This window comes from Ovis aries, chromosome 2 (assembly GCF_016772045.2).
Source record: "Ovis aries strain OAR_USU_Benz2616 breed Rambouillet chromosome 2, ARS-UI_Ramb_v3.0, whole genome shotgun sequence".
Lineage (NCBI taxonomy): Eukaryota > Metazoa > Chordata > Mammalia > Artiodactyla > Bovidae > Ovis > Ovis aries.
In genome coordinates this window covers 235,715,646-235,740,938 of record NC_056055.1, presented here as the reverse complement: position 1 = coordinate 235,740,938, position 25,293 = coordinate 235,715,646, and the positions used below count along the sequence as shown (strand labels likewise).

General features: G+C 59.6%; 1 protein-coding gene across 14 annotated transcripts in view; it reads right to left on the bottom strand.

Moving 5' to 3' along the window:
* Positions 1 to 904: 904 nt before the first annotated feature.
* ADGRB2 (adhesion G protein-coupled receptor B2) overlaps positions 905 to 25,293 on the bottom strand; it is a 36,664-nt gene continuing 12,275 nt past the window's right edge. For 2 of the 14 annotated variants that reach the window (XM_027965367.3, XM_042245006.2), the window contains exons 3-30: positions 18,541 to 18,624; positions 18,107 to 18,271; positions 16,744 to 16,908; positions 15,977 to 16,141; positions 15,727 to 15,894; positions 15,551 to 15,652; positions 15,269 to 15,375; positions 14,301 to 14,495; positions 14,055 to 14,123; positions 13,869 to 13,977; positions 13,211 to 13,541; positions 12,725 to 12,830; positions 12,487 to 12,530; positions 12,094 to 12,220; positions 11,527 to 11,630; positions 11,309 to 11,411; positions 10,466 to 10,616; positions 10,191 to 10,260; positions 9,691 to 9,757; positions 9,472 to 9,557; positions 9,068 to 9,166; positions 6,824 to 6,995; positions 6,411 to 6,506; positions 6,023 to 6,062; positions 4,736 to 5,355; positions 2,355 to 2,390; positions 1,990 to 2,088; positions 905 to 1,394 (exon numbers count right to left, since the gene is read on the bottom strand). In XM_027965367.3, the coding sequence (XP_027821168.2) occupies positions 1,209 to 1,394; positions 1,990 to 2,088; positions 2,355 to 2,390; positions 4,736 to 5,355; positions 6,023 to 6,062; positions 6,411 to 6,506; positions 6,824 to 6,995; positions 9,068 to 9,166; positions 9,472 to 9,557; positions 9,691 to 9,757; positions 10,191 to 10,260; positions 10,466 to 10,616; positions 11,309 to 11,411; positions 11,527 to 11,630; positions 12,094 to 12,220; positions 12,487 to 12,530; positions 12,725 to 12,830; positions 13,211 to 13,541; positions 13,869 to 13,977; positions 14,055 to 14,123; positions 14,301 to 14,495; positions 15,269 to 15,375; positions 15,551 to 15,652; positions 15,727 to 15,894; positions 15,977 to 16,141; positions 16,744 to 16,908; positions 18,107 to 18,271; positions 18,541 to 18,624 (3,866 nt within the window). In that variant the 3' untranslated portion in view covers positions 905 to 1,208. Of the gene's footprint in view, positions 1,395 to 1,989; positions 2,089 to 2,354; positions 2,391 to 4,735; positions 5,356 to 6,022; positions 6,063 to 6,410; positions 6,507 to 6,823; positions 6,996 to 9,067; positions 9,167 to 9,471; positions 9,558 to 9,690; positions 9,758 to 10,190; positions 10,261 to 10,465; positions 10,617 to 11,308; positions 11,412 to 11,526; positions 11,631 to 12,093; positions 12,221 to 12,486; positions 12,531 to 12,724; positions 12,831 to 13,210; positions 13,542 to 13,868; positions 13,978 to 14,054; positions 14,124 to 14,300; positions 14,496 to 15,268; positions 15,376 to 15,550; positions 15,653 to 15,726; positions 15,895 to 15,976; positions 16,142 to 16,743; positions 16,909 to 18,106; positions 18,272 to 18,540; positions 18,625 to 25,293 lie in introns of those variants that run through there. The other 12 variants (XM_027965368.3, XM_042245007.2, XM_027965370.3 and 9 more) reach the window with 9 other exon arrangements.

The following is a 25,293-nucleotide window of genomic DNA, read 5'->3' as shown; positions in this document are numbered from 1 at the left end:
CCACAGAAGAGCCAGAGCAACACATCTCCACACTGATTTTATCCGGTCACTTCTAGATTCCTGGGAACTGAGCAGCGTCCACTCACTCAGGCCTGTAAAGACTATGCCCCAGAAATTGCCCTCTGGCACTGAGCCGCCCTGGCCGCTCCTCCCCACATCCACCTGAGCCCCGGAACCTGAGGCTCCCCCAGCACCCGGCTCCCTGACGTTTCCTGCAACCATGAAGGTTGGGTCCCCACAAGTTGAGCTCAAGCTTCCAGTCCTACTAGGAGAGTGTTGATAAAGATGCAGTCCCAGCCCTGCCTCTGACTGTGGCCTTGAGCAAGTCATTTCCCACCTCTGGCTTCATTTTCTTATCCACAAAATGAGCCGCCTAAAACCTTCCTGCAAAGTTGTGGTGAGGGGTCCAGGCCGAGGGCGTGAAGCTTCTAACACGGAGCATAGCAGGAGACCAAGTATCTCGGACAACAGCTAATGTGCCAGGCACTTACTAAGCTCTTTATATCTGTTACATTGTTTCATTCTCATAACAACCCTATGAGGTAGGTACTGTCACCATCCCCGTTTCACAGATGAGAAAACTGAGGTCACTAAGCTCTGCCTGGCCTCTGGGTCTCAGTGAAAGGCAGCCATGCCCATTACAGCCACTGAGGAAGTCTGGCTTCAAGGGGCCCCACCCTACACTCCCAATCTGCTTATACCCCAACAGGGGAAGGGATGTGTCCAGGGTCACCCAGAGAGTCAGGGGCAAAGATGGGGTCATAGCCCAGGCCACCCCCCTCCCAGCTGGACCCCATCACAATGTGTCAAGACCAAGAGAGGTGAATCACAGAGAGAGAGGAACAAAGCTGGGGGTCCCAGGGCTGGGCCTTCTCCTGGGGAAACAAGCAGCTCAGAAGCAAAATCCACAGAGTGAAGTTTATTCCCAACAAAGTTCCCCTCCCCCCTCCCCAGCCCGGGACAGGGACAGACAGGCTGGGGGTGAAGATGGGGCTCCAGGAGCTGAGGGGCCTCTGAGAAACAGGGAAGGGCCCCAGCCCCCCAGCAAAACCATGTCTGGCTCCCCCAGCCTGGCCAAGTCCACTGTGCCTCCCTGCCCAGCCCTCGGGAGAGGGGAGGGGGCGCTGGCTCCTGGGTAGTTCCAAAGTGGAGTGTGAAAATAGAGAGATATATAATATTTATACGCAGTGGGCAGTCCGGCGTGGCACTCACACCTCTGTCTGGAAGTCGCCATCCGGTGGTTCTGTGGGTTCCCAGGCTGCTGCCCGGTGCAGGGCCAGCCGCTCTCGGGGCTTGGGGGGCAGCGAGCCCAGCGTCATAGACTTGAAGGTGCTCCAGCTCTGATGTCGCCGCTGTTGGGACACGCCGGGACGCTCCCCTGGACTGGGCTTCTCCTGTGGGTGGAGCAAAAAGGGCCAGTGGAGATGGGCCAATACCCTCTCACCCATTGTACAGAAGAACCAACTGAGGAGGCCGAAGGAGAGGGCCGGTGATGTCTCACGTTACCACCAATCAAGTGAGGTTCAAATCCAGACCCACTGGCTCCGGAGCTGGGTTCCTGACTCCTGTGCTCAGAGCGGGCCCCTGAGACCATGTCTCCTGTCTGCCCATCCTCCTCAAGATCCTGGGGGAGACCCCACTGATACCCGCCACCTCCCGAAAAACCCCAGACTGTTGCTTATGCCACAGGCAGGCCCTTGGTGAGGCAGGCTGAGGCTGGGGAGGAGGGCAGGGAGAAAATGAGTGCCCTATGGGCCACCTCACCCCTACCCAATCTGGGGTACTTATGCTGGACACGCTCCATTTGGCCGCCCCACCCAGGGACGCACACACGCACGCACGCACGCGCGCGCACACACACACACCCCACCCCCACCCGGCTTCTCCCTCTGCAACAGGGGACCATGGCTCAGGGTCTGACCGCAGGAGCCACTGTGCCGGGTCGGGCCCCCAGCTCTGGGCAGGGGCAGCCGCGGGAGGAGCTCTCACCTTGGCCGTGGACTGGCTGCGGTAGCGGTCGAAAGTGTGGAACTTCTGGTTGAGCTCGTGGTAGAGTTCTGAGTGCCGTTTCCGGGTGTGCATCACCTTCTGGGAGCCACAGGGCGTCAGCAGAGGTGCTCCCCACGGGGCACTCAGCGCCTGGGTCCCCACATCCCTGCCTGCTGCTGGCCCCCCTCTGGGACAAGGCCTGGTTTGGTCTTCACCCCAGAGCTCTGGCCTTGGTCAGCAGAGGGACTGTCATGGGCTTAGGCTGTGCACTGGCGCTTGGATTAATTTTAGGAGGGGACCCTCTATGGCCAGTCACCCCCCATCCCCCCACACACAATTCAAACACACGTGCACTGAGCACTTACCTCAAAGTCCAGGTCTGAATACCGTAACTTCTTCCGCTGAGAAGGAGCAACCAGGAGGCAGTGAAGGAGAAGAGAACTTTTTAACCAAGTGCAGGAGCTTTAGAGACAGGAAGTCTGCTCCCTCGGGGTCTGTCCCCCTGCCTAGGCCCAGGAGTTAGGAATCCTTTAAAGGGCAGTCCTTGAGGTTGTGGAAATGGGGTGGAGGCATGAGAGATGAAGCACTGAAGTGCGATCCCACCCCAAGAGGGTACACGCGGGTGGGCACGTGTAGACGTGCACCTACACAGCGGCCAGATGCCACAGTGCAGACTTCCAACAAGGCAGGGACACGGATCCCCACCCCAGACCGCAGGGCAGACCCTCCTTCCTCTGTGCCCCGGAGGCAGTCCCTGTCCTGGCCCATCTCGCCCCATCCTCTCTGACACCAACAGGCTCCCCTCTCCCTGGAAGCCTCCACCCTGCTGGAGATACAGGACTTAGCATCACAGAAGCCTTCCTTCGATTGCACTTTGTCCCCTTTTCCTGCCAAATGGCCCCGCCTCCCTCCCTCATGCCTCTCCCAGCTCTCACTTGCCCAAGACCACCTTCAAGCCCCAGTGGCCTATGCCACATCCAGTGCCACTCAAGAAGTCCTCAGCGTCTCAGAATGTCAGCATGGGAGCATTCATGAGACCAAGACCAACCTTCCCAGGTTGTACCAGGGAAACAGGTCCAGGGAGAAGGGACTTGCCCACAAGTCCTCAAGGATGTGGCTAAAATGGCTAAAACCATCTAGATTTCCCCAGTCCCAGGCCTGCACACACTCACCACCACTGGGGTTGGTTTACACCCTCTCCTGGTCCTTCCACCTCCCTGCCTACTCTTTCTCAGCTACCCACCCCCACCCTGACTTCTCCAACTCCAGGCCCCCATACTCTGCCCTGGACTCTCCCCGGCCCTTCTCCCCAGTCCATGTGCATGGACGTGCCCATGCGTGTCCTCCCCATTTCTGGTCACACTGCACTTTCAGAGGCTGTGGGATTCCTCCTTGCTCCCTGATGTCCACAGACACCGTGCACACAGCTGCGCCCAACAGAATAAACTCTAACTTCCCCCGCCCCATCACAGTTGCCCACACCAGAATTCTGGACGTCATTCCTGACCCCTTAAGACTCTGCCACGTTTATAGCTACCTCCCACACAAGGAGCCCAGCGCTGGCCCCTCCTCAGGGACCCAAGCATGGGCAGGTGTCCACAGAACAAAACCTGCCGTGATGCTGAGCGCTCCCCTCCCCACTGCCCATGTCGAGAGTTTTCTGTCTTTGTGACGCCTTCCTGTTTCTGCCATCTGCGGCAGGAGCAGGCACCAAATGTTCAAGAAACATTTTGGGAGGAAAAACTAAACTTGCGAACCTTCTAGCTGCTAACTTAGTTTTCTCCATAGGGAGGATGGGAAGCCGGTTTCTGGGGCCCAAACATGAGCAGCCAACAGTGCCCAAGTGGTGACTCTTGCCCCTTCTCTCATTCACACCTTCCTCATCCTGCCAATGAAGGTTCTAGAATGTTCTAGAGTTCTACAGTGGGTCACTATCAACTGTTTGTTGCCAGTGATTCCCTGCAGGGAGTGGGCCTGAGGGAGCCAGACAGAAGGCAGGGCAGCCACAGAAAACACATAGGCAGGGAAAGAGAGGGGCTTCTGTTTTCTCGGGCGGGGGAGGGGGGGGGAGAGCGAGGCAATTACCATAGGCCTGTGGGCAGTGCCTGAGGCTGATCTCAGGAATGGTAACAGTAGCACTCCTCAATTATCTAGCACTTTCTACCTGCTCCACACAGAGATAAATGTTTTATATCTGTCAATTAGTCCTCACAACAACTCTACCAAGAGGCTGCTACGTTATCCCCACTTTACAAATGAGGAGACTGAGGCTCAGAGAGATTAGGGCGAAAAGAGGTTACGTGAGTCTCGGGGAGGGGAGACTGGGCCCCAGATCTCATTGCTGATCCAGCAGCACTCAGATCTCAACTCAGGGACTTGGAGGCCCAGGTTCTCAGCTCTTAGATACGGCTTCCCTAGCAATAAGGCCCCAGGCCTGAGCCACGGGCCCCTTTAAGGAGGGCCCACCCTGACCGGTTCACCCCAAAACAGGCACACAAGCAAATGCGAGCACCTTCAAGAAGGGCACCCTCAGTGTGTGGAGACCACGCCCATCTGAGGAGCTCAGAGGAGCCAGGATCCCCTTGGAGCCACCGCGGGCATCAACGGAGGAGAAACCCACAGCACGCACACTTCCTGGGACTTTGTATGGGGAGGCTGCCAGCTGTCCCTTCCCGGCTGCTGCCAAAGTCACGGGCGCCCTGGGGCAGGCCTCTGACCCCCAGCCCCAGGCCCAGCAGCTCCTCACCTCCAGGGAGCCCAGCTTCATGGTGGAGCCAGGCACGGTTCGGGGCATGGTCCGGCTGCGCTCCCCCGGCTCTGGCACCTGGCGGGCGCTGGGTGTTGGCGGTGGCGGTTGGAAGGTCATCCCATAGGGGTTCTGTAGAGAGCCATAGGCAGGGCCCAGCCCCAGGCCCGAGTGTTCCACAGACAGGAAGCTGGGGTAGGCTTCGGCATGGCCCAGGGACTTGGAGGCCCGCCGGGGGGTGCCCTCAGGCCGGGCCCTCGGGGGATCCTCGCCACCTCCAGCCCCGCCGCCAGGCTGCAGACTCAGAGTCCTCCGGGGCAGCACCATGTAGTCCCCCTCGGAGCCCGGCTCGGCCGGCCGCAGCCACGTGAGGTCCAGCTGCCGCAGGCCACCCTCTCCACACATGTACACGGGGTTGGCCTCCTGGGGGGGTGGTGGCTCCCCCAGCCCTGGCGAGGCTGCCATGGGCACCAGGATGTTGCCAGGCAGCGGTGAGAAGCTGAGGCTGCCCTCGGGGCCCACAAGGCAGGACTTGGGCTCCTCATCCTCGTCCAGAGACAAGCGGGACAGCGTGCCCGTGATGGTGGATGGGTTGCAAGTGTTGACCTCCTTGAACAGCACTGGGGGCAGGAGTAGAGGGAAGTCAGTCCGGGGGAGCATGAGCCCCCAGATGTCCCCTTGCCTAGGCTGGGCAGGTACCAAGGCCCTGAGCTTGGACGGTGCAGGCAACTGAGTCCCGGAGTGACGGCTGGGTGGTAAACACGGGGGTTAAGACAGTGACTATCCCCGAGGTCCACAGCCAGGCAGAGCAAGGAACGAAGCCAAGGCCCCAGCCCCCACGGTGCCCAGGTGCAGGTCCTGACCTCTGACCCCACAGCCCCAAGGGTGTCAAAAGGGCCTTGTTCCTCCCTGCTCCCTGGGCAGCTCCGCCCTAGGTGACAGAACTTGGAGATTCTGATAAGAATCATGGAAATGACACAATAACATAACAGCCACTTTGTGCTGAGCACCCTGCTAGGCATTTGGTGTCCCCTAATTGATTTAAGGCTCCTATCCACCTTAGGAGAACAGATTTCTCTCCTTTATAAGTGAGGCTCCAGGAGTAAGCTGTCCACGCAAAGTCATATAGTGGGTGGTATTCACAGCCTTGACTCCAGCTCAGGGCTGCCTGACTCAAAAGCTGGGCCCCACAGCCAGAATCCATCGGAGCATCCCACGGTAGGGCTGGGGGCCTCCTGTTCATCCCCCTCTCTGGGGCCATTCTCAGCACTGCCCTGGCACACTCACCAGTCTGACAAGCCAGATCCACATCTTTTTCAAAGTCTGACTATAGGCAGAGAGGGAGAGAGCAGACAGGCAGAGAGAGGATCCATGTATCAGGGCGGGAGGGAACTCAGGCCCCTCCCTACCCAGCCAGAAGGTCTGCCCGTGGCACATTGCCCAACAGAGCAGAGGGGCTCCCCGGTGTGGTCTCCTCCAGCCCCATCCAAGAGGGGGGGATGTCTGAAGGGGGGACTTGCCCAAGGCCACTCAGCTGTCAGCGGCTGAGCCAGAATCAAACCTGATCTCTGTTCCCAGAAAGATGGGAACAGAGAAGAGGGAAGGGGAAGGTGAGGGGTCTAGGGCAGGGGGCACTCAGAACTGACCTGTGCCCTGCCCGGGCCTCCTCACTCACCAGGATCTGCAGCTGCCCATTCTTACACGAGTCGGGGGAGTCTTCACTCTCATCAGCCCGGCACACGCCCATCTGGCACTTCACCACGTCCTGGACCTGGGGACAGCAGGTGTCTGCTGGGCCTGAGGCCATCACAGGGCCCCTTGGCTACGGCGAGCTGTGCCTTCCACCCCAGGCACCCAGATGGGCATGGAAGGAAAGCAGTGTATCCAGCCTAGGGGGGTGGGTAGAAGGAGCCCCAGGGGGGGCCAAGGCTGCCCAGGTTATCAGCTTCCACACCAAGAGCTGCCCAAATGGGGGCCTGGTCTGGGCCTTAATCCTCCCCAGCTGCGCTCGTCTGCACCATGGGGAGCGGCAAGGGACCGGCATGATCGCGGGCGGGGGTGGACGGGGCCGGGAGAGGCCCAGCCCACCTCTCGGCGCAGGAAGCAATGGACGGCCGTGATGACAAAGCCCTGCGCAGAGTTGAAGACCGCGAACAGGGCCTGGAAGAGGACGGAGCGGCGGTCTGTCATGGCCAGGACGGCAGACATCCAGGTGAGTGCCAGCAGGGGCAGCACCACGCAGGAGCTCCAGAGCGAGGCCCTGAGGACGAGGCAGACGGTCCGTTGGGGACCCTCCTGGGGGCCAGGCTGGACTGAGCCTGGGCCTGCACTCAGCCTGGGGCCCTTGAGCTGCCCGAGACTGGCGGGGCCCCCAACGATACGACCCCAGTCACGTCCCCAGGCAGAGAGGGGCTGAGCAGCTGGGGGCAGAGAAACGGAACAAAGACAAAGAGCAGAAAACTGGGGGACCAGGAAGGAGGAAGGGACAGACACACTGACACAGGGGATGGAGCCGGAGGCAGCATCAGGGGGCAGATGGAGAAACTGGAGAGGACCAGTGGGACAGAAGAGGAGGAGGGAGACAGATACAGATGCTGTGAGTTTCAGCCCCAATTTGCACAAAATCACAGGCCTGGGCCGCATCCCCAGAGACTCTGGGAGGGGAGGAGAGGGAGAGGAGAGGGAGAGGGACAAAGCGAGACACGGTGAGAGCGGGGATGAGATGGGCAGAGACACTGGAAGATTAAACGGGCGGAGAGGACGGAGGACATCACAAAGCACAGATATTCAGGGGAGATGAGGGGGCCAGGGTGGCAAAGGCTCCTCCGCCTCAGTTTCCCAAGGAGGAGGTGCCAGGCTCTAGGGTGCCTGCTCAGAGCTGGGCAGAAAGACCATAGCTGGCAGGGGTGAAGGGGGTGGGGTGGGGGTGTGGGGGGGTGGGAGGGGGAGGGCGGGGGTCAGGGCCAAACCCACATGTCCCCAGCCTCCTTGACAAAGGAGGGCAGAGAAAAAAGGCAGAGGGTCCCTGGCATCCAGGCACCAGTGTCAGCCTGCCCCAACCAGCAATAGTTGATGAGGGCACAGTAGGGGCAGTCTTGCCCTCCGTGCCACCCTGCCCACTCTGCCTCATGAACACTGGGGTGGGAGAGGCAGGCAGGAGTGGGCATGGCTCTGGACAAGGCAGAAACATGGGCAGGGGGCCAAAACCTGTCCTAGGAAGAGTGGTCCAGGGTTGTTCACCCTGGCAGGGAGCGGGCACAGTGGCCTCCACAACTCCCGGGGGGCAGAGCCAAGGCTAAAGAGAGGGCCTAATCACAGCCATGAGAGCTGCCATTGATTAACCACCAATGCTCCGCCAGGCCCTACACTGAATACTTTACATACATGAGTCACACTGTGACCAAAACAACTCTAATAAACAGGCACAGGGATTATTATCCCAATTTACAGATGAGAAAACTGGAGTGTGCCCAGCTGGGCAGAGACAGAGCCAGAGCCAGGATGCAAACCCAGCTTGGCTGCCTCTGAAGCCCAGGCTTCTGACTTAGTTCTGAGAGACTGGATCAGAGAAGCAGATGGCAGCCCAAGTGAGAGGGAGCTTTCCACTACATGGAGCTCCTGGAGATGGTCCCTGCCACCTCCACAGCAGTGAGCTCCCTGACCCTGGAGGTGAGCAAGCCAGAGCTGGGCCCCCACTGGTCGAGGGAGGGTTAGCTGCCCTTCTGGCCTCAGTGGAAGGTTGGGCCTGAAGCCCTTGTGAGTTCATTCATTCATTCTGCTCTCGTGTGGCTGGGATTTTAAGGGTCTCAGCTGCCAGGGGACATCTCAGCCTAATAATTCCCTACCTCCAAGCTTCTCTGTCCTCCAACTGATTGCGAGATTCAATGCCTCTGAAATTCTAAGTCTCAGATTCTATGACAGATGATAAGACTCTCTGATTCACTCATTCGAACATTCTTAGCTTCTGATTGTCTTATTCTAAGATTCTATCATTCTAATTCTAAGGTTCTTTGGCCTCAAAAATTCTGAGAGCAGAAGATTCTATGAGCCTCTGTAGGGTGGGGGTGTAAGGAGGAGGGTGTGGCTGTGCCTGAATAAAATGTAAGCCGGGGGTAGGGGGCAGGGGCGGGGAGCAACGTGGGGGGGGCACAGGACTCCAGCATATTCTGGAAGGCACAGACATTCATTCCCTGTGCCCCTTTGCTATCACCCTTGAGAGTGGGAGGAGTTCCAGGGCACTGGGCTGAATCCCTCCTCCCTCCCCCACCACGAGCACTGCCCCCCACTCTTTTGCCCCCGCCCACCCCCCTTTCCCACGGGGGCACAACTAACATGGCGTTCCTGGCCGAGGCTGAGCTGAGCAGGGGGCTGGGGACCGCTCCACACGCTGAGCAGGGGAGGAGCAGGCTGGCCCAGGGGCACCGCTCCGACCTCGGGGGCGGCACAGACATGGGAGAAGGAGGGGAGACACACAGGAAATGGGAGGAGATGGGGCAGTGTGAGCCCCGAGTAGGGTGGGAGGGGGAGGGCAGATGAGAGAGAGAGAGGTGGGTTAGGGTGGGCGAGGGGCTGCAGCTGAGCACACCAGGTGCCCACCTTGCCTGCACCCTTGATGCCCCAAGGCCAGGGAGCCCCAGTCGCATCATCAAGCCCTGAGTCTCCAAGGGTGGCTGCGGCCCACCCTGCCTACAGCACTGCCCACGAGGCCATGGCACAGACAACCCCCCTCCCCTTACCCGGCCCTCTGCTTCTTGGACTTGTCTGAGATGCCATCGCGAGCCATGAGCTTGTTGAAGACGATGATTCCGATGAGCATATTCACCTGGGGGCCCAGTGGAGTGGGAGTGGGGGAAGACAGGATCACCAGATGCCCTCCTGGCAGGGACACCCCCAGGTGGAGGAGGCAGACCCCCTGGGGCCACACGCCCGTCCCGAGACACTGCAGGGGCACATACCAGGACAATGACAGCTGCTGGGCCCACGAAGGCATAGAGCAGGCCACCCTCCAGAGAGAGCCAGCAGCTGAGGAAGGGGGAAATGGGGTATCAGATACCCAGGGAGGCATCAGATACCCAGGGAGGCATCAGATACCCAGGGAGGCTTGCCGCCACCCTCAAACGCCATCCCTCAGGGCTCCCTGAGCTGCCAGGTCACATCACACATGGGGCTAGGACCCAGACGGGGTGAGAGTGAGCCACTGGCTCTCACAGAGCCTCGGTCACCCCCCCAACAAAGGCTCTGGGGCTGCCGCGGGGGTCAGACAAGGCGGATCCCTAAGTAAACGGTTCTGAGATCATCCAATCCCGGCCTTTTATAGTCAGGGAAACTGAGGCTCAGACGTGGGACAACTAGCCCGAAGGCCCACAGCAGGCATGGGCCAGGATCGCGGTCTAAGAAGTCTGGAACCCTATCAGGCCCATGGACCCCCACTGGCCACCCCGGGAGGCCCACGTACTAGCTGGATGTACCGTATCCTTTCGTGCGGGTAAAGCCGACGGACACGGCCACCACCAGAGCAGGCAGACCTGGAAGAGCGGGGGAGCCAGAATGAGACGGCCGCCCATCCCCAGGGTCCTTGATCCTCCCAGTCCCCCAGCCCAGCTGACCCCTGTGCCCAGAGAGCAGGGCTGGGGCCACATGTGGCACCAGAGAGCAGACCAGGGGCCAAAGCTCTCCAGCTGCCCTTGCCCCCGAGGCCCAGGGACAGGGTCCAGCACGGGCCCTGCTCACCCCAGCCCAGGCAGAGGAAGCGCTTGCGGACGAGGCGGGTGCGCATCCGCCCGATGACAGCCAGGTAGGACTGCCAGGCCTCGGTGAGCACCCAGCAGAAGGAGGACAGGAAGAAGAAGTGCAGGAAGGCGGCGGTCATGGTGCACACGCCCTGCGGGGAGACCAAGGGCAAGGAGTGGCCCCGAGCAGCCGCCAGGCTGGGAGGCGCTGGGCTTCCCACGCCCGCTGCTGCTGGGCGCTGCCACGGCCACCCCCCTGAGCTCCACCCCCCACAGAGCCCTGCCAGGCACCCCCGTCTTCCTGCACCCACACACAGCACGACACGGGCCCAGTGACACGCACACAGTGCTCGGCATCCAGGGGCGGGAGGGTGGCAGGCGGGCTGCCCACGCACAGACGGGGCTGCCAGGGAGGGGGACAAACAGGAGGGCCTGCGACGTCACGGCCGGGCGGGCTACACGTCTGGCACCAGCAGGGCTGGAGACAGGTAGAGAGGGCCATGGGGGCACAAGGGGGACAGCCAGCACAGATCAGACGTGGGCAAGGGGTGCAAGAGGCTTCACTTGAGCTCCCTCATGCCTGCAGGCACGTCCAACACACGTGCACACACTCGCTCAGCTCACCTCCACGTTTGCAGATGTACACAGACATCTCTCCCTGGAACACGCACACCCTCGTCTCCAACATCCGCATGGATGCTCACACACACCAGCTCCCACTCACACTCTCACACAACCCCCGCTTGAGAGTCTACACACTTCGGTTTCATACACACACACGCGTGTGCCGTCCCCCCCTTCACCCCACTCTCACACCCCGGCACCCCTGTGAGCCTGCACCTGCCTTGCTCAGCACCCGCGACTGGCCCACAAGGATCAGGATGTTGGATGCCAGGATGGACAGGCAGAAGTTCAGCAAGATGATGGAGCGTTCGGATTTTATGAACCTGGGGGTGGCGTGGGGGGACACAGTGGGAACAGACAGAAAAGCTAGCTGCCGTGCCCAACCTGGGGTGGCCGGACACCTCCTTCCTCACCCCTACCCACCACCATCCCACCTACCTCCAGAAGGCGGCGTAGATGGCAAGCAGGGTGAGCAGTGCCATGCAGGACACAGCACAGCCGATCACAAGGGGGACCGAGGGGGACCCCGCCAGCTCCAGGGTCTAGGGTAGAGGGGCAGACAGTCTGATGCGTCACGGGGGTGGGGGGCAGCTGCAGGGGAGCCCTTGCCCTCCCCCGCTTCCTGTCTAGGACAGACTGGCACCTCCATCTGGGTCACGCGTACACACAGAGGGGGCTCACTGCTGCCTTCACACGTGCACGGAGCAGACTCAGTCACATACGTACACGCGTATTTATGTCGCCCACACTCTTCCGCTCACAACCAGATGCACACGTGTGTGTACATGCAGGCAAATCACCCACTGCCACACACCCCCAGGCGTGTGTCATCGTTGCGGGCACCATCCCAGGGGCACAGACTTCCTTGTGCCCTCCCACAAATATACCTACTCAGACGCCATGTGGGATCACCCAGGTTCCCCCCTCCACCAACCGCCACAGATGGCCCCTGGCACCCAGGAGCCTCTTCTCCTGTCCAGCCTGGGCACTTCCCTCCCAACTCACCAGGTCCTTGGGCGGCTGGGCCAGCACGGCAAAGGTGGACAGGCGCTGGCACTGGCAGCGGGTGTGGGCTGCCTGCGTCTCCAGCGTCTGGCAGCTCTCGGTGTCCCAGTCCCCTGAGCTGGCGTCTCTTGGGTCCGGGGAGAGGGGGAATGAGCCCCAGGCTGGCTCGGCAGTCCCACCCCCAGTGCCGGCCACTGCCCAAGAAGAGGTGAGACCCAGGGCAAGGCCACGTCCAAGAGGCAGGCAGCCGGAGCCCCGGGGTCTGCCCTTGATCCCTTAGGCCAAGGATGGTGCCCAGGAACCTGCCCTCCAGCCTTCCAGGTGGGACACCCCCACCCAAGGGGGAGTAGTGTGGCTGCAGCCTTCCCTGCACTGAGCCCTTGCCCAACTCACGCTCTGGAGTAGTCCCAGCTGGCACAGTGGGGATCCGTGGTGCCCTGGGGAGCAAAAGAGCTGAGTCCAGCACGGAGTGAGGCGCTCACCACCCCGATCACCACCCACCCTGCCATGGCAGGGCCCCACCGGTCAGAGGTTCAGTCCACTGTCAGGGGGACACCACCTCCCCATCAGACAGGCCCTTGGCTGCCCTTGCTGCATTACCCCAGGGTCCCCTGCCCAGGTGCCTACTCACATTGATGATGTAGGAGAGCTCCACTGTGATGAGGGGCTCCGCTAGTGGCTGGGTGGGAGGCCTCACGGTCACTGTCATCACCCTGGATGTGACAGCCAGAGGGGGCCTGGGGGACAGATGCTGAGGTCAGCTCCTGCCAGCAGGCACGCACACCTAGCTGGGAACCTGGAAGGTGCTTTGGACCAAAGGCAGGAGGCTACCATGGGGCCAAGGCTAGAGGAAGGCCTAGGGTTCAGCGGGGCCGAGGACTTTGAGTGAGGTCTAGAACCCAGTCCAACACCCCCTAGACCCCTCTGCAGCCTCTGGGAGCTGCAGTGGACATCTCTGAGAAGCACCTGTGTCCAGAGCCTGGCAAAAGGTCCAAGAGGCTGCGGGAGGCTCTGGACGGATCTCTCTGTGGCCAGCGTAGGCTCAGCCCTCCTGCCTCACCTGGGCCTGCCGGGATCTACAGCAGCCCCATCCACGTCCCTCCTCCCAGGGACTCACCTGGGCGGTGGCAGGATGAGGCCCAGGGTGCGGTAGAGCACAGCACCAATCACAAAGTAGGAGGAGGAATCCTCGGGGTCTGCCGGGAGGAGGCGCTGGTGGGAGTGGCCGGGGCCAGGGGCCACGGTTCCTGGGCCTCTCCCTCTGCCCAGGTTGCCTGCTGCCCCAGATGTGGCCGGCTTCCCTGGGGAGGAGAGGCTGAGCACCTCCTTGGGTAGGAAGAGGCGGTCGTCTGAATACCGCACCCAGTCCTTCATGCCCCGGCGGCCCCGCATGGGGAACGTGATGTCGCTGGAAACAGCGGAGACAGGCTCTCGCTGAATGCTGATCACTGCCATGGACCGAGAGAGATAAGAGACAGAGAGAACCGTCACGGGGAAGAGACAGATGCGGGGGAGACAGAGCAGGATTGCAGATGGAGACGTCAAGGTTGGTACAGATGCAGAGGTGGGGCGGACACACAGAGAAACAACAAAGAAATGGGGGAATGGGAAGAAAACATGGAGAGACAGACGCAATTAAGGAGTTAAATGAGGGAAGACAGGACCCGGAGAACAGGAGAGGAAAACAGGAAGAGCCCTTGGAAACAATCCCCTCCCCTATGGCGTCCTGCGTTTGGCCCCATCCAGCAGCCCCTCCCCAGCCTGCCTCTTTGTACCCAGGTTATCTGTGACAATCAGAGAGCTCTGGAAGGCCTTCAGAGCATCGCCCACCAGGTGAATGAAGTCTTCCACAACCCGGAGCAGGTGCACAGAGCCTGGGGACACCTGGGGACAGAAAGGGTGTAAGGGGCCGAGGTAGGAGTGAGCCACAGGGCAAGAAGCCTGGTAGCCCAGCCCCTCACCTGCTGAGCATCATCCCACTTGTCCTTGTTCTCTGCATCTATCATGAAGCTCACCACCTGGAAGAAGCGCTGGGGAGAGAGCAGTGGGCGTCAGGAGGTCACGACCCCAGGGACAGTAGCTTCCCTGCCACAGCCACACCTGCAACACCGCCTGCAGACTCAGCTATAGCGGCTTGGCCTCCTCCACTTCAAAAGAGGGCTTCTGAACCTTCAGCCCCGCTTCCTCTTGACAGAGCAGAGTGGTACCTGCACATCATCAGCTGAGGGCACGTAGGTGGCTCTCTTGAAGGTGTCAGTGACGTTCCTCAGAATGTCCACGGAGAAAAGCAGGTCCCCACTGTAGTAGGAGCGCCGGGCCAGGAGCTCCTGCAGGCTGCGCACCACCTGAGACATGCCCTCGCCTGCCAGCATGCGCTGCCCCTTGGCCAGGTGCTCCCGAAGCTGCAGGTGACAGGGGGACCACTGTAACAGAAGCGTCAGGAGCTGGGACCAGCCCCTGGCCCATCCCACTGCAGTTCAGCCACCACGCGCATCCAGAGGGAGAAGGTCAGATAGAGACGGTCAAAGGGACTGTGGGGAGAGAGAATCTCAGAAAGAGACATACAGAGAGAGAATCCCTAAAGACACTTAAAAAAAAAAAAAAGACTGAAACAGAAGTAGCAAGAGAAGGAAGGAGCTCAGATGCACATAGAAAAGATGATAAACACAGTCCAGGGACCTCCCCAATGGAAAGGAGTCCATCCATGCTGAAGCGCGCTGTGCTCTCTCCCTCTCAAACACAAGTTCCAAGCACAAACACAATACCAGCTCCAGTCAGATAAGTACACACAGGCCAGGTTCGCGAACACCATTTTTACCCCACGGGGAGCCCTGGGTTGGGCACTGGGGACATAAAAATAATTTCAGCTTTGTTCCTGTCTTGAAGGAGCTCACAGACTCACAGGACACAGACACTGTGATGAGCACTCAACACCTAATGACAGAGAAGCTCAGCGGCTTGTAGGTGCAGAGGTAGGCACTAGGGCTAAGGGAACAGAGTCCGGCATTGAGGGACGAATAGGAGTTTGCCAGAGAAGGAGAGGCAGAGCTGGGCAGAAGTGGGCACGCATCTATAGCCTAAGGCACATGGGCATGAGCAAGAATCAAGCTCCTCCACCCGCCACCAGAGTCTGGGACAGACCCTATGTCGCCCCAGCCCAGCAGGGTGCACTCACTGACAGATACAGGTAGCGGTACTCATGGGAGATGCAGCGGGCAAAGCTGGGCAGCCCCCAGTAGGCCACACCCTGGGCACTGAGGAGACAGCGGCGGCTGGCAGAGCCTGCAGGGGAACAGGACAGAGGGCTGGATGTGGAGGCTCAGCTCTCACCCACTTCACTCCACACTTCAGGATGGAGGCTCAAAGAGGCCGGAGGCTTGGAAGGAAACAGCAGGGATGGTGGGTGTCGGTGGAGGGGAGAGTGGGGGGCCTGCAGGGAGAGCCACCTGCCCCTGACCTGAGGCATTGGGGGGGCACTTGTTGTAGATGATCTCGCCAGCAGCCGCCTTCTTCCATGTCATCAGCATCACGTACTCGTCCCTGCACATCTCATGGAAGGCTGCAGGTACAGCGGCGGGGCTCAGCCAGGCCCAGGCACTTGCCCCCCAAGCCCCAGGGCCCGGTGGGCAATACCTGGACACCTCTTCTCGCTGCAGGGCTTCACCTCCTCGCCGGTGCCCTCGCAGGGGTAACCCTGCGCACCCGTGGCCTGGCACATGCGGAAACGACGCTGCCAGCCTGTGTCACATGTCTTGGAACACAGGCTCCACGCATTCCATGGCCCCCACTTGCCATCTGTGGCTGCAGAGACGGGGGGCGTGAGTGGCCCCAGGCGCCCCCTGGTCCAGGGCTGCCACCTGCTGCCTCTGCACCGCACACTCACCCGGGCACTCAAGGTTGCCGCACTCCCGGGTGTCAGTGAGGGCCCCGGCACACGTGGCCCAGGCTGGGCCTGCCACACTGCACTTCCGGCTGCGCTGCTGGGTCCCGTTGGCACAAGACGTGGAACATGGGCCCCAGGGACCCCATTCTAGCCACTGGCCTTCCACTGCATGGGGAGACACAAGCAGGGGTGGCTGTTGAGCAAGAGGTGTAGGGATGGGTGGGGGCAAAGCCCTGAAGGGAGATGGTATTCAGATTTGAACGAGGCCAGACCCACTGGAGAGGGGTGGATGAAGGGGGGCTAGAGGGAGCTGGTGGTGCCTGGGCCTGGGCCTGCCTGCCACCAGCTCCAGGAACACAGGACCCTCTCCACTCAACACTGAGGCACGCACACTCTCTTCTGGCTAGGGAAATGGGCCCTGGGCCACCACCTTCTGATCTTTGCCCACATATAAGCCCAGCTTTGGGTCCTCTCAGAGCCCAGCTGGCCATGAGCTCCAAACTGCTGTGAACAACAAGGCATAGCTCAGGGGAAGGGGCACGGGCAAGCAGCCCCCTCGGATGGGGGTCCCTGGGGCGCCAACTCCAAGTACGTGCTGGGCCAGGTCACTTCCCACACTGGCAGGTAGACTTTGCCGGTCTCCCCATGCTTGGTCAAAGTTCCTGGGGTCCCCCAGGGGCAGGGTACTGGACCTGACTTCCTCCCCTTTCCCGACCCCCCACCCTGGCTGGGCAATGCCCGCCTGGAAGCCCACGGGTGCTACTGACCCGGGCAGGCGGCCATACTGCAGAGCTTAGTCTGCAGCTCGGGACCCTCGCAGGCCTTGCCGCCGTGCTGGGGGGGCACGCAGGTCCGCATCCGGCTCCGGGACCCCCGCCCGCAGCTGCGGGAGCACAGGCTCCAGGACCCCCACTCCTCCCACACGCCGTGCACTGCAAGGAAGCATGTGGCCGGTGGCTGGGCGGCACCTTGGCCCCGCCCACTGCCATCCGCCCACCAATCAGGAGCTCCGGCGGCTCTGCCCCCGCTCCTCATTGGTTCTGTCCTGGGCCCCAGGACACCGCCCTTTGAGGGTGACTGTAGAAAACACAGACTTCTAGTCCCAACTCACACAGGCCACACTGCCTGTGGACACCCGACCTGGGAGACTAGAATCAACCCAGGAGGGGAGCCAGGGGTCCTCCTCTCCTGGGGGCACAGGAAAGCCCAGGAAAGGGCTCAAGATCTACCCCGCCTTACCCCATCCCTACCCCTCCCCATCCCAGACCCAGAACGAGAATCCAACAAGGCTGGCAGGGGCAAGAGAATGCCCCTCCCAATCCCAAGCACGTGGACACACAAATAGACATGACCCTCTACATGGACACTGACACAAAGAGCTCACATCGGAACACAGCTTTGCCCCAGCCCTTTGCAAGCTCCTGCACACCCCCAGTTGCCAAGACGCCCTTCCCCCGGATAGCCCTACTCTAAGTTCCCAGCCAAGAGTCGGTCTGGCCTAGGCACCACTTCACTCCCTCAGGCACAAGGGGCAGGACCCGCTAAAGCCGCCAGGCCCCTCAGGCGCATGCGCATTCCCAACAACTCCATGCTGAACCAAGGAAGGCTTCAGGGTCTAGAGGGGACTCCCTGGGGAGTAGGACAGGCAGTCAGAGGAGAGAGGGGATGGTCAGAGAAAGTTTCTTTTCTTTTTTTTTTTCAAAGTGGCATTTCTCCCAGATCTTGAAGGACAAGCTGAATTTTAATAGCCCAGGGGGAGGTGGAGGAGATAGGATGAGAATAAGCCAGTGCAGGGAGGTGGGAAAAGTGCAAGAGGTGCCAGTGTGGCCAGAGCACAGGGAACAAGGAGGACAGTGAGGGTAACAAGACACGCCTTGATTACCAGGATGCAGGTATCAGGGGAGTGATGTGCCCAGAACCAAGCCCGCTACTGCAGGCCCTGGTCTGATTCATCTGTGTCCCCAGTGCCCTGGGTGGGGGCTGGGCACGCATGGTGGTGGGGTGGCAGGGGCAGACAGTCAGTTTTGCTGAATGAAAGGAGGCAACCAACCATCTTTGGAAGATGAACTTGCCCAAGTCCTAGGCAGGACCTGACCCTGCAGGCATTCCAGGCGGGGAGGATGGGCATACCTGGGCAGGTGGCTGAATTGTTGCAGGGCCGGGTCTCCCGCAGGGGCCCGCTGCACAGGGTCCCATAGGGGGAGGACACGCAGGAGCGGGTCCGCACCTGCAGACCCTGCCCACACGTCAGGGAACACACGCTCCACGGGGACCACTCCTCAGCTGCCGGGTCGCCTACGAGAGAGGGACAGCGTCGGCGGCAGGGGGTATCTCCCAAGCACTGTCTCCTAGGAATCCTCTTACCCTGACCCCAGAGCGACAGGCTCTTCAAGAGGCGACCCCGCCCTGCCCCAACAGGCGTCACATGGCAGAGAGACATGGCAGAAAGACATGACTTGAGTGCCAGGACACAGACACAGACGGGCACACGCCAAGCACACATGCCACCAGACGCCACACAGTCGGGCCCCCGCCACAGAGGAAAGGAGGCGGGCCCGAGTTACCTGTCTGCGCCATGTACAGCCCAGGCTCATCTGCAGACCTTGGCCACTGGGTTTTCACCTTCGGTTCCTCTTCCGGCTCCTCACCTGGAACACGGAGGTGGTGGCAGGGGCTCAGCAGAGGCCAGCTCTGTCCTGCCAGAGTGGCACAGAGCGGGTCTGCCTGCCTTCAGCCGGAGGGCCTGGAACCAACTGCAGGCGACGCTGAGCGCATCACGTCCTGCCCCCTGCCCCACCACCACCACCATTTCACAGATAAGGAAGCTGAGGCTCAGAAGGCCACACCGGGTTCACGCATAGCCTCACAACTATCTGCCTCTTGCCTCAGCCAGACTAGGGGAGACTGCAGGGGAGTGGCTGCTCATATTAATGAGCTCTGGGAGGCTTCTCTGCCAAGTGCTATCCTTACCTATCTCCTTAAACCCTCCTCGCCTGGGAAGTAGGGACCATCACCACCGTTTAAAGATGAGAAAACTGAGGACCGGAGAGAAGGGAAGTGCCTCATCCAAGATGACACAGCTTGCTAAGCCGGAAGTCCAGCCTCTTGCCCCTGACCTGAAGGGCTGACCCGAAGGCGGACAAACAGCCAAGGTGAGCAGTCATGACCACCCCCCAGTCCTGCCGATGGGCCTGGGGCCCAAGCGGCACTGGACTGTGATCTGGAGACACAGGTCAGAACACTGCTCCTCCAAGACCTAAGGGCCTAGGGCAGGTGCCTCCATCCAGCAGACCCAACGCCCCACTGCTCTGTGGCTGGAGAGCAGCGGGCGCTCTGGGGTCTGCGGCTGCTCCCCGGCCCCGCCTCACTGGGCTCTGGGTTGCCCTGATTTATGTGTCTGGTCTAGGCCTGGGAAGCACCACCAGCCCTGGAGGAGGGGCTGGGAGCTCCCTTTCTCCAAAGCCAGGCCCTCCTGCTCAGACATGAGCTCATCAGGCCCCCTCCCATAGGCTGGGTAGCGGGCATGGCGGCAGACATGAACACAGGGGAGAAAGACCCAGCCCGTGTAGAGGCTGCTGGGGCAGGTGGGACCCGAACATAATTCTGGGACAGGGCTCAGCCCACGCTGTCCCCAAACTAGAAGGTACTCTTCTCCCCCACCCCCACCTCCTATTTCTGAAAGCCAGGTCAGCACAGCACAGGCACTCCGTGTTGGAAGGAATTCAAGAAGGTTGTATACTCTTCCTGCCCCCTGCCGCCAAGCCTAAGAGAAAGCTCCTCCTGACCAGGTACGGAAGTGGCCACTCTGAGCAAACCTGCAGGTCCAAGGAGCCCTGAGCTGCCACTCAGCCCAGCCTCTGGTCTCATCCACTCCTGGACCCTTCCCTCCGATTCAGCCACCAGTCCTAGCAGCTGATCTTCCTCATCCCTCAAACTTCTCCACCATCTCAGAAACCTGTGGGCCCTCTGTCCCCAGGACAGCTTCAGAGTCAGGCAACTCTGGTCCTAACTGGGGTGTGGACACTGACCAGCTGCATGACCTTGGGCAACTGTCTTTGGCTCTCTGATCCTGTTTTCTGACTTCCAGAGAACAATACTCAGTATACGCCCTACTTCGAGGGCTGACTTGAGGACTTCCCGACTGGAGGCCAGTGAAGCCCTCAGCACCCTGCTTGGACGTGGAGAATCCTCAGAAGGCACTACTATCTGGCTTATTTTCACCATCTCCCCTCACCAACCCCTCAGCCCCCTGGGCTTCCTCCCTTTGAACAGCATCTGCCATCCCTCCTGGCCTCACTTTGGGCCCTGTCTCTGTCAAGGCCACCAGGAAGATGCTGGAGCCATGTCTGGCAAGTTCTTGAATCCCCTCACCCAGCCCTTCCACCACACCCGCTCAGCCATTCCCCGGCCCTGGAGCCTGTGACAACCCGCCTTCTCCACGCCCACCCCCAGGCTGCTGAAGAAATCCACAGTTGTGCCAACTGGCACCACGACAGATTCAGGGCCGCACATCCACTGGGCATGCAGGGCTCCCTGCCTCCCCCGTCCCCAACCTCGGCAGCTGAGCCAGACCTCAACCTCTCTCCTCAAGCCCACCTCCACCTACTCCCTCTCTGCAGCAAGCTGCTTTACTGAGAAACTGCAGAAGCTTTGACATGGAAGTCCCCCAACCAACACACACCTCCTGACTTCTTACCACCCCCCTCCAGCTCCCCACTTTCCTGCAGTCCTTGTCCTCTCAGAGGCCAGCCCCCCAGCCACGCGCTGCCTATCATCCCTCCCGCCTGCCGTCTCTCCCATCAGCATCTCGTCAGCATTCTCCTCGTGGTAGCCGGGGAGCAGATCTATGCCTCTTCCATTCCGAGGGCAGCCCTCCTTTGACCCTCCAGGCTTCTCTGGCTACTGCCCTGGGCTTCTCATCACCATCAGTGAGTGGTCTGCAGCTGGCACTCCAGTTTCTCACCTGCCACTTACATCCTGCCTCAAATGTCACCTTAAATCTGCTGCAGTCTGACTTCGGACCACATTCTTCTGCTGAAACCGTTCTTGACAGAGTCATCAGCGCCCTCCTTGTTGCTAAATCCTAAGGACACTTTGCAGGCCTCAACTCACGTGACTCCTCGGCAACATTTGGCCCCGCAGACTCTGCAGCCGTGAAACACTCCCTCCCTGACTCATCTGGCTTTCTCCTCACCCTGCCCTGCCTCCTTGACCGGGTTGGTCTTCCTGCTGCTTCCCACATCAGGTGTCCACACTTTGTCCTGTTTCCCTGCTCCCCCAGGCTTCATTAACCCCCTCAAAATGGTTGCTCCCACATCACTGTCTCCCCTAAGACAGAGTGAAGCCCTCTGTGCTTCACTCCTGTATAGCTTCCTGCCTCCTGAACAGGTCCCCCATGGGGGGGGGGGTGGCATGGGGGGGAGTTCCCAAACTCAATATGTCCAAAATAGGATCATCATCTCCTCTCAAACCTGTTTGTTTCCTACCTTCTTCAACTGGAAAACTCCTACTTGACCTTCAAAACCCAGATCCAATGACCTCCTGTTTTTGAAGTCATATTCCTCACTCCCCTAGCAGAGCTGGCTGCCCTGTCTTGTACATGGGCTCCCATCACAGATGATTCCATCTGGTAACTGAATTTCCCCCGACCCGTGAGCCCTTTGAAGGAAGGCTGGGTGAGCCATCCTCCTGACCACCAGTGAACATGAGCACAGAATCCAGCCCAGAGAGACAGCAGTAAACACCAACGGACACACTGCTCCTAGATCCTCCCACTCCGTGGGGGTCACTGGAAATGGTCATTTGTAATCCTGAGTATCAGCTCTGCCCTGCACCCCACCACCAAGCCCACCCCCAAGCCTGACATCCATCTGTTAATAAATGTTCTGGAAATGCCATTTGACCTGTTGCGAACCCAGCTGAGAGTCCTCTCATCCAGCTTGTTTTTAGCGCCTTGGCCATTACTGTTGTGTGTGACCCCCTCCCATCCCTGACCTGGCATCCACCAAGCCCATCAAACGTAGCCACATGATAGACCAGCCTGACTTATTTGTCAGGGACTCACACTGCTTCCTATGGTGCCTGCATCCTCTACTAACCACTTACCGCCTATTTGCTGGACAGCCTCACCATATAACCAGAGGTGGTGTTGGTGGTTCTAGAATCCACCCCATTTTAAAATCAGAACATGTCCCAGGTCCATCTTTTGAGCCCCTCTTCTAGCCTCCTGGGTTGGGCCAGAGAGGGTAGGTGACAAGCCTAAGGCCACACAGCGGGGCCTGCACTGACTGCTCTCTCTTCCCCATCCCTACCACAGCCCCCCCCCCCCAAAGAAAGCCAGTTCTCCCTGCCAGGAAAGAAGGCAGCTAAGACCAGGGGTGTCAGCCACTGAAACACACGTTTATTGTACATATGCCACATGCAGGTCCCAGCAGGCTCTGGGCCCAGGCCAGGGCGGGGTGTGAGAGGACCCGGGGCCAAGAGGACACAGAGCAGTCCAGGGAGGGGTGTGAACACCCCCAGACTGTGAGTGCCGTGAGCTGGCTGGACCAGGGGCTAGGGTGCCCCTCGCCCTACAACTGATCAGCTTTCCCACCTGGCTGCCCAGGTGCCAGACCCACCTCCCAGCTCAATCCTGAACAATCTCGCCACTGTCCTATTGGTTTTGAATAACTTCGCAGTAGGTAATTCACCACACCACTGCTATGTGCCAGTCACTGTGCGCTCTGCACCAGCTCATTTAATCCTCATTAGGGCGCGTTTGCCCATTTTACTAATGAGATACTAATGAGGCTCCAAGGTCTCATTCTGCAGAGGCCCGTGTGGGATTCGAACTCCGGCCCGCCTCATCCCACAGCCACGTTCCACTGAACTGTGCTGGCTCTGACAAAATACAGGTCAACTCGGGCCTCCCCAGAGACACCTTTCCTAATTCCCGTGGGACCCCATTCACTCCCTCACCCACCACTGCCTCCGCTCTCTTTTTTTCTACACCTCTTCCTAATCATTCCTTTGCTCATCGACCCCTCCCTCCCCCAGGCGAGCCTGAGTCTCCTCTGTTCAGTTGCTCAGTCGTGTTCGACTCTTTGCAGCCCCATGGACTGCAGCACACCAGGCCTCCCTGTCCATCACCAATTTCTGGAGCTTGCTCAAACTCATGTCCATTGAGTCAGTGATGCCATCCAACCATCTCATCCTCTGTCGTCCCCTTCTCCTCCTGCCTTCAATCTTTCCCAGCATCTGGGTCTTTTCCAGTGAGTCAGTTCTTGGCATCAGGTGGCCAAAGGATTGGAGCTTCAGCTCCTTCCAATGAATATTCAGGACTGATTTCCTTTAGGATGGCCTGGTTAGATCTCCTTGCAGTCCAAGGGACTCTCAAGAGTCTTCTCCAACAGCACAGTTCAAAAGCATCAATTTTGAGTCTTGTCTGTAGCCTCCAAAGCGGCCCTCTGGAAGCCCAGCCACACACACTCCCCTGCTGAGGAAACTTCAGTGCCTCCCACTGCTACAGCCACCACAAACCTCTGAGCCTGGCATGCTCTGGCCCTGCTGACCTGTCAGGGCCTGCTTTCCCCTCCCCCCAGGCAGCCAAACTCACTGTGAGGCCAAGTGGGCCGGTGGGAAGGACACAGATCTGGGAGCCAGACAGACACAGGGCTGATTCCCAAGCATGCCTAGTCTTGCTGAGTGCCGTTGGGCAAGTCGCCTCACCTCTCTGAATTTCCCACCGAACAGAGAGATGACACTTCCTAATTCATCGTGAGAATTAAATGATGAGAGATATGGGCCACCTAGAGCATAATAAGCTCTTAAAGAAAAGGAGCTGCCACCCCCTTCTTGGTATCCCTTGAACATGCAAATATGTTCCTCCCTCCACTCATCTGTTAATGGTGTTCTCACCTCTTGGAATGCCCTTCCTCTACCTCAATCTGTTGAAAGTTTCTAGATTCCAAATGCCACCTCCTCCAGGAAGCCTCCCTAGACTGACTACACAGAGGTTTGGGCGTGTAGGTCCCTTCTCCCCAGCTGTAGCTGTGAGTATCCTGGGCTCCTCTCTCTCCCAGGCCCTGAGGAAGGATCTCAATCTCCCTTGACTTTCTCACACAAACGGCCCAGCTCTGAACGGCCAGACACAGGACAGGCATCCAGCAAGCACCAGATATTCCTGAGGGCTCCTCCACCCCAGCCACACAGGGCCACTCTAGTCTCACCCCAAGTACTGGCAGGCGGGGTAAGCACGGGTGCTCTGCCATCTGAGGAGGACCACACACACCTGCTACTCCACGCTCCACAGACCCTGCCCCCAAACTACACAGTGCAGCCCCCTCAGCCTCCTTTGTCATGAACATGTTAAAAATAACCACGATAATCATCTCTTCCACAGCAAGACAGCAGTGCAATCTACAAAGCAGTCCTCCCTTCCCAGGGCTCTCTACATCCTCCCTGAGACTGGCCCTAGAGCCCCAAGTAGGCACCAACTGACCCCCTGAAACACAGTTCTGTCATGTCCCTCCATGGCTCCCCATTTCATCAGTGTATCAGGATCTGGGGGTGGGGGGTGTGGGGGAAAGGCCAGGGCAGAGGAAGGTGGCTCTTACAAATTCCAGGCCCTACCTCTGCAGTACAAGGCAACTGGGTACATACACCCCACCAGAATGCCAGTTCCCCCTCCAACAACTTCCTCCCCAGGCTGTTGGCCTATCTGCCCAGCCTCCCAACAGAGCTAGCTGGGTCTCTGCCACGTCCCCTACGTGGTCAGGAGCTCCCGGAGAGCAGGGACTACGTCTGACTCATCCCTCTTCCCCCACGCTGCCTAACTTCTCGCTTCCTTAAGGCCCTCCACCAACAGGATGAGGTCCAGTGTTTGGGGGCAGTGGTCAGAGCCTCGGCCCCCATCTCCCACCACTGGGGCTACTGTCTAGTAAAGGCTGGTCTACTATAGCCCCCAGTCCCCTGCATGTTCACACACCGTGCCCCAGCAAGGGCAGTTTCCTCTACCTTGAAAGCCCTTCCCCTTGCCCGGGGCAATGACTTGGGGAAGTGCATAAATGTGCCACAAAATAACACTGGGCCCCTTTCCAGGCCTCCTTCCCGCAGAGTGATGATTTGCCAATCTGCTGGGGAGAGTCCAGTTTGGGCCTGCCGCCCTGATGGAAGTGACCGTACCCCTCCCCCCATTTATAACCTCGAAAATGTCCTGGTTTAGATGGTAAACTATATGACTCATGTCACTTTTAATTCTTCCAAACGTATGAGAAAGAAGGTGTCTGTGCACTCTGAGACGTTACCACCATCTCCAGTATCTGATGGTTTCTTTT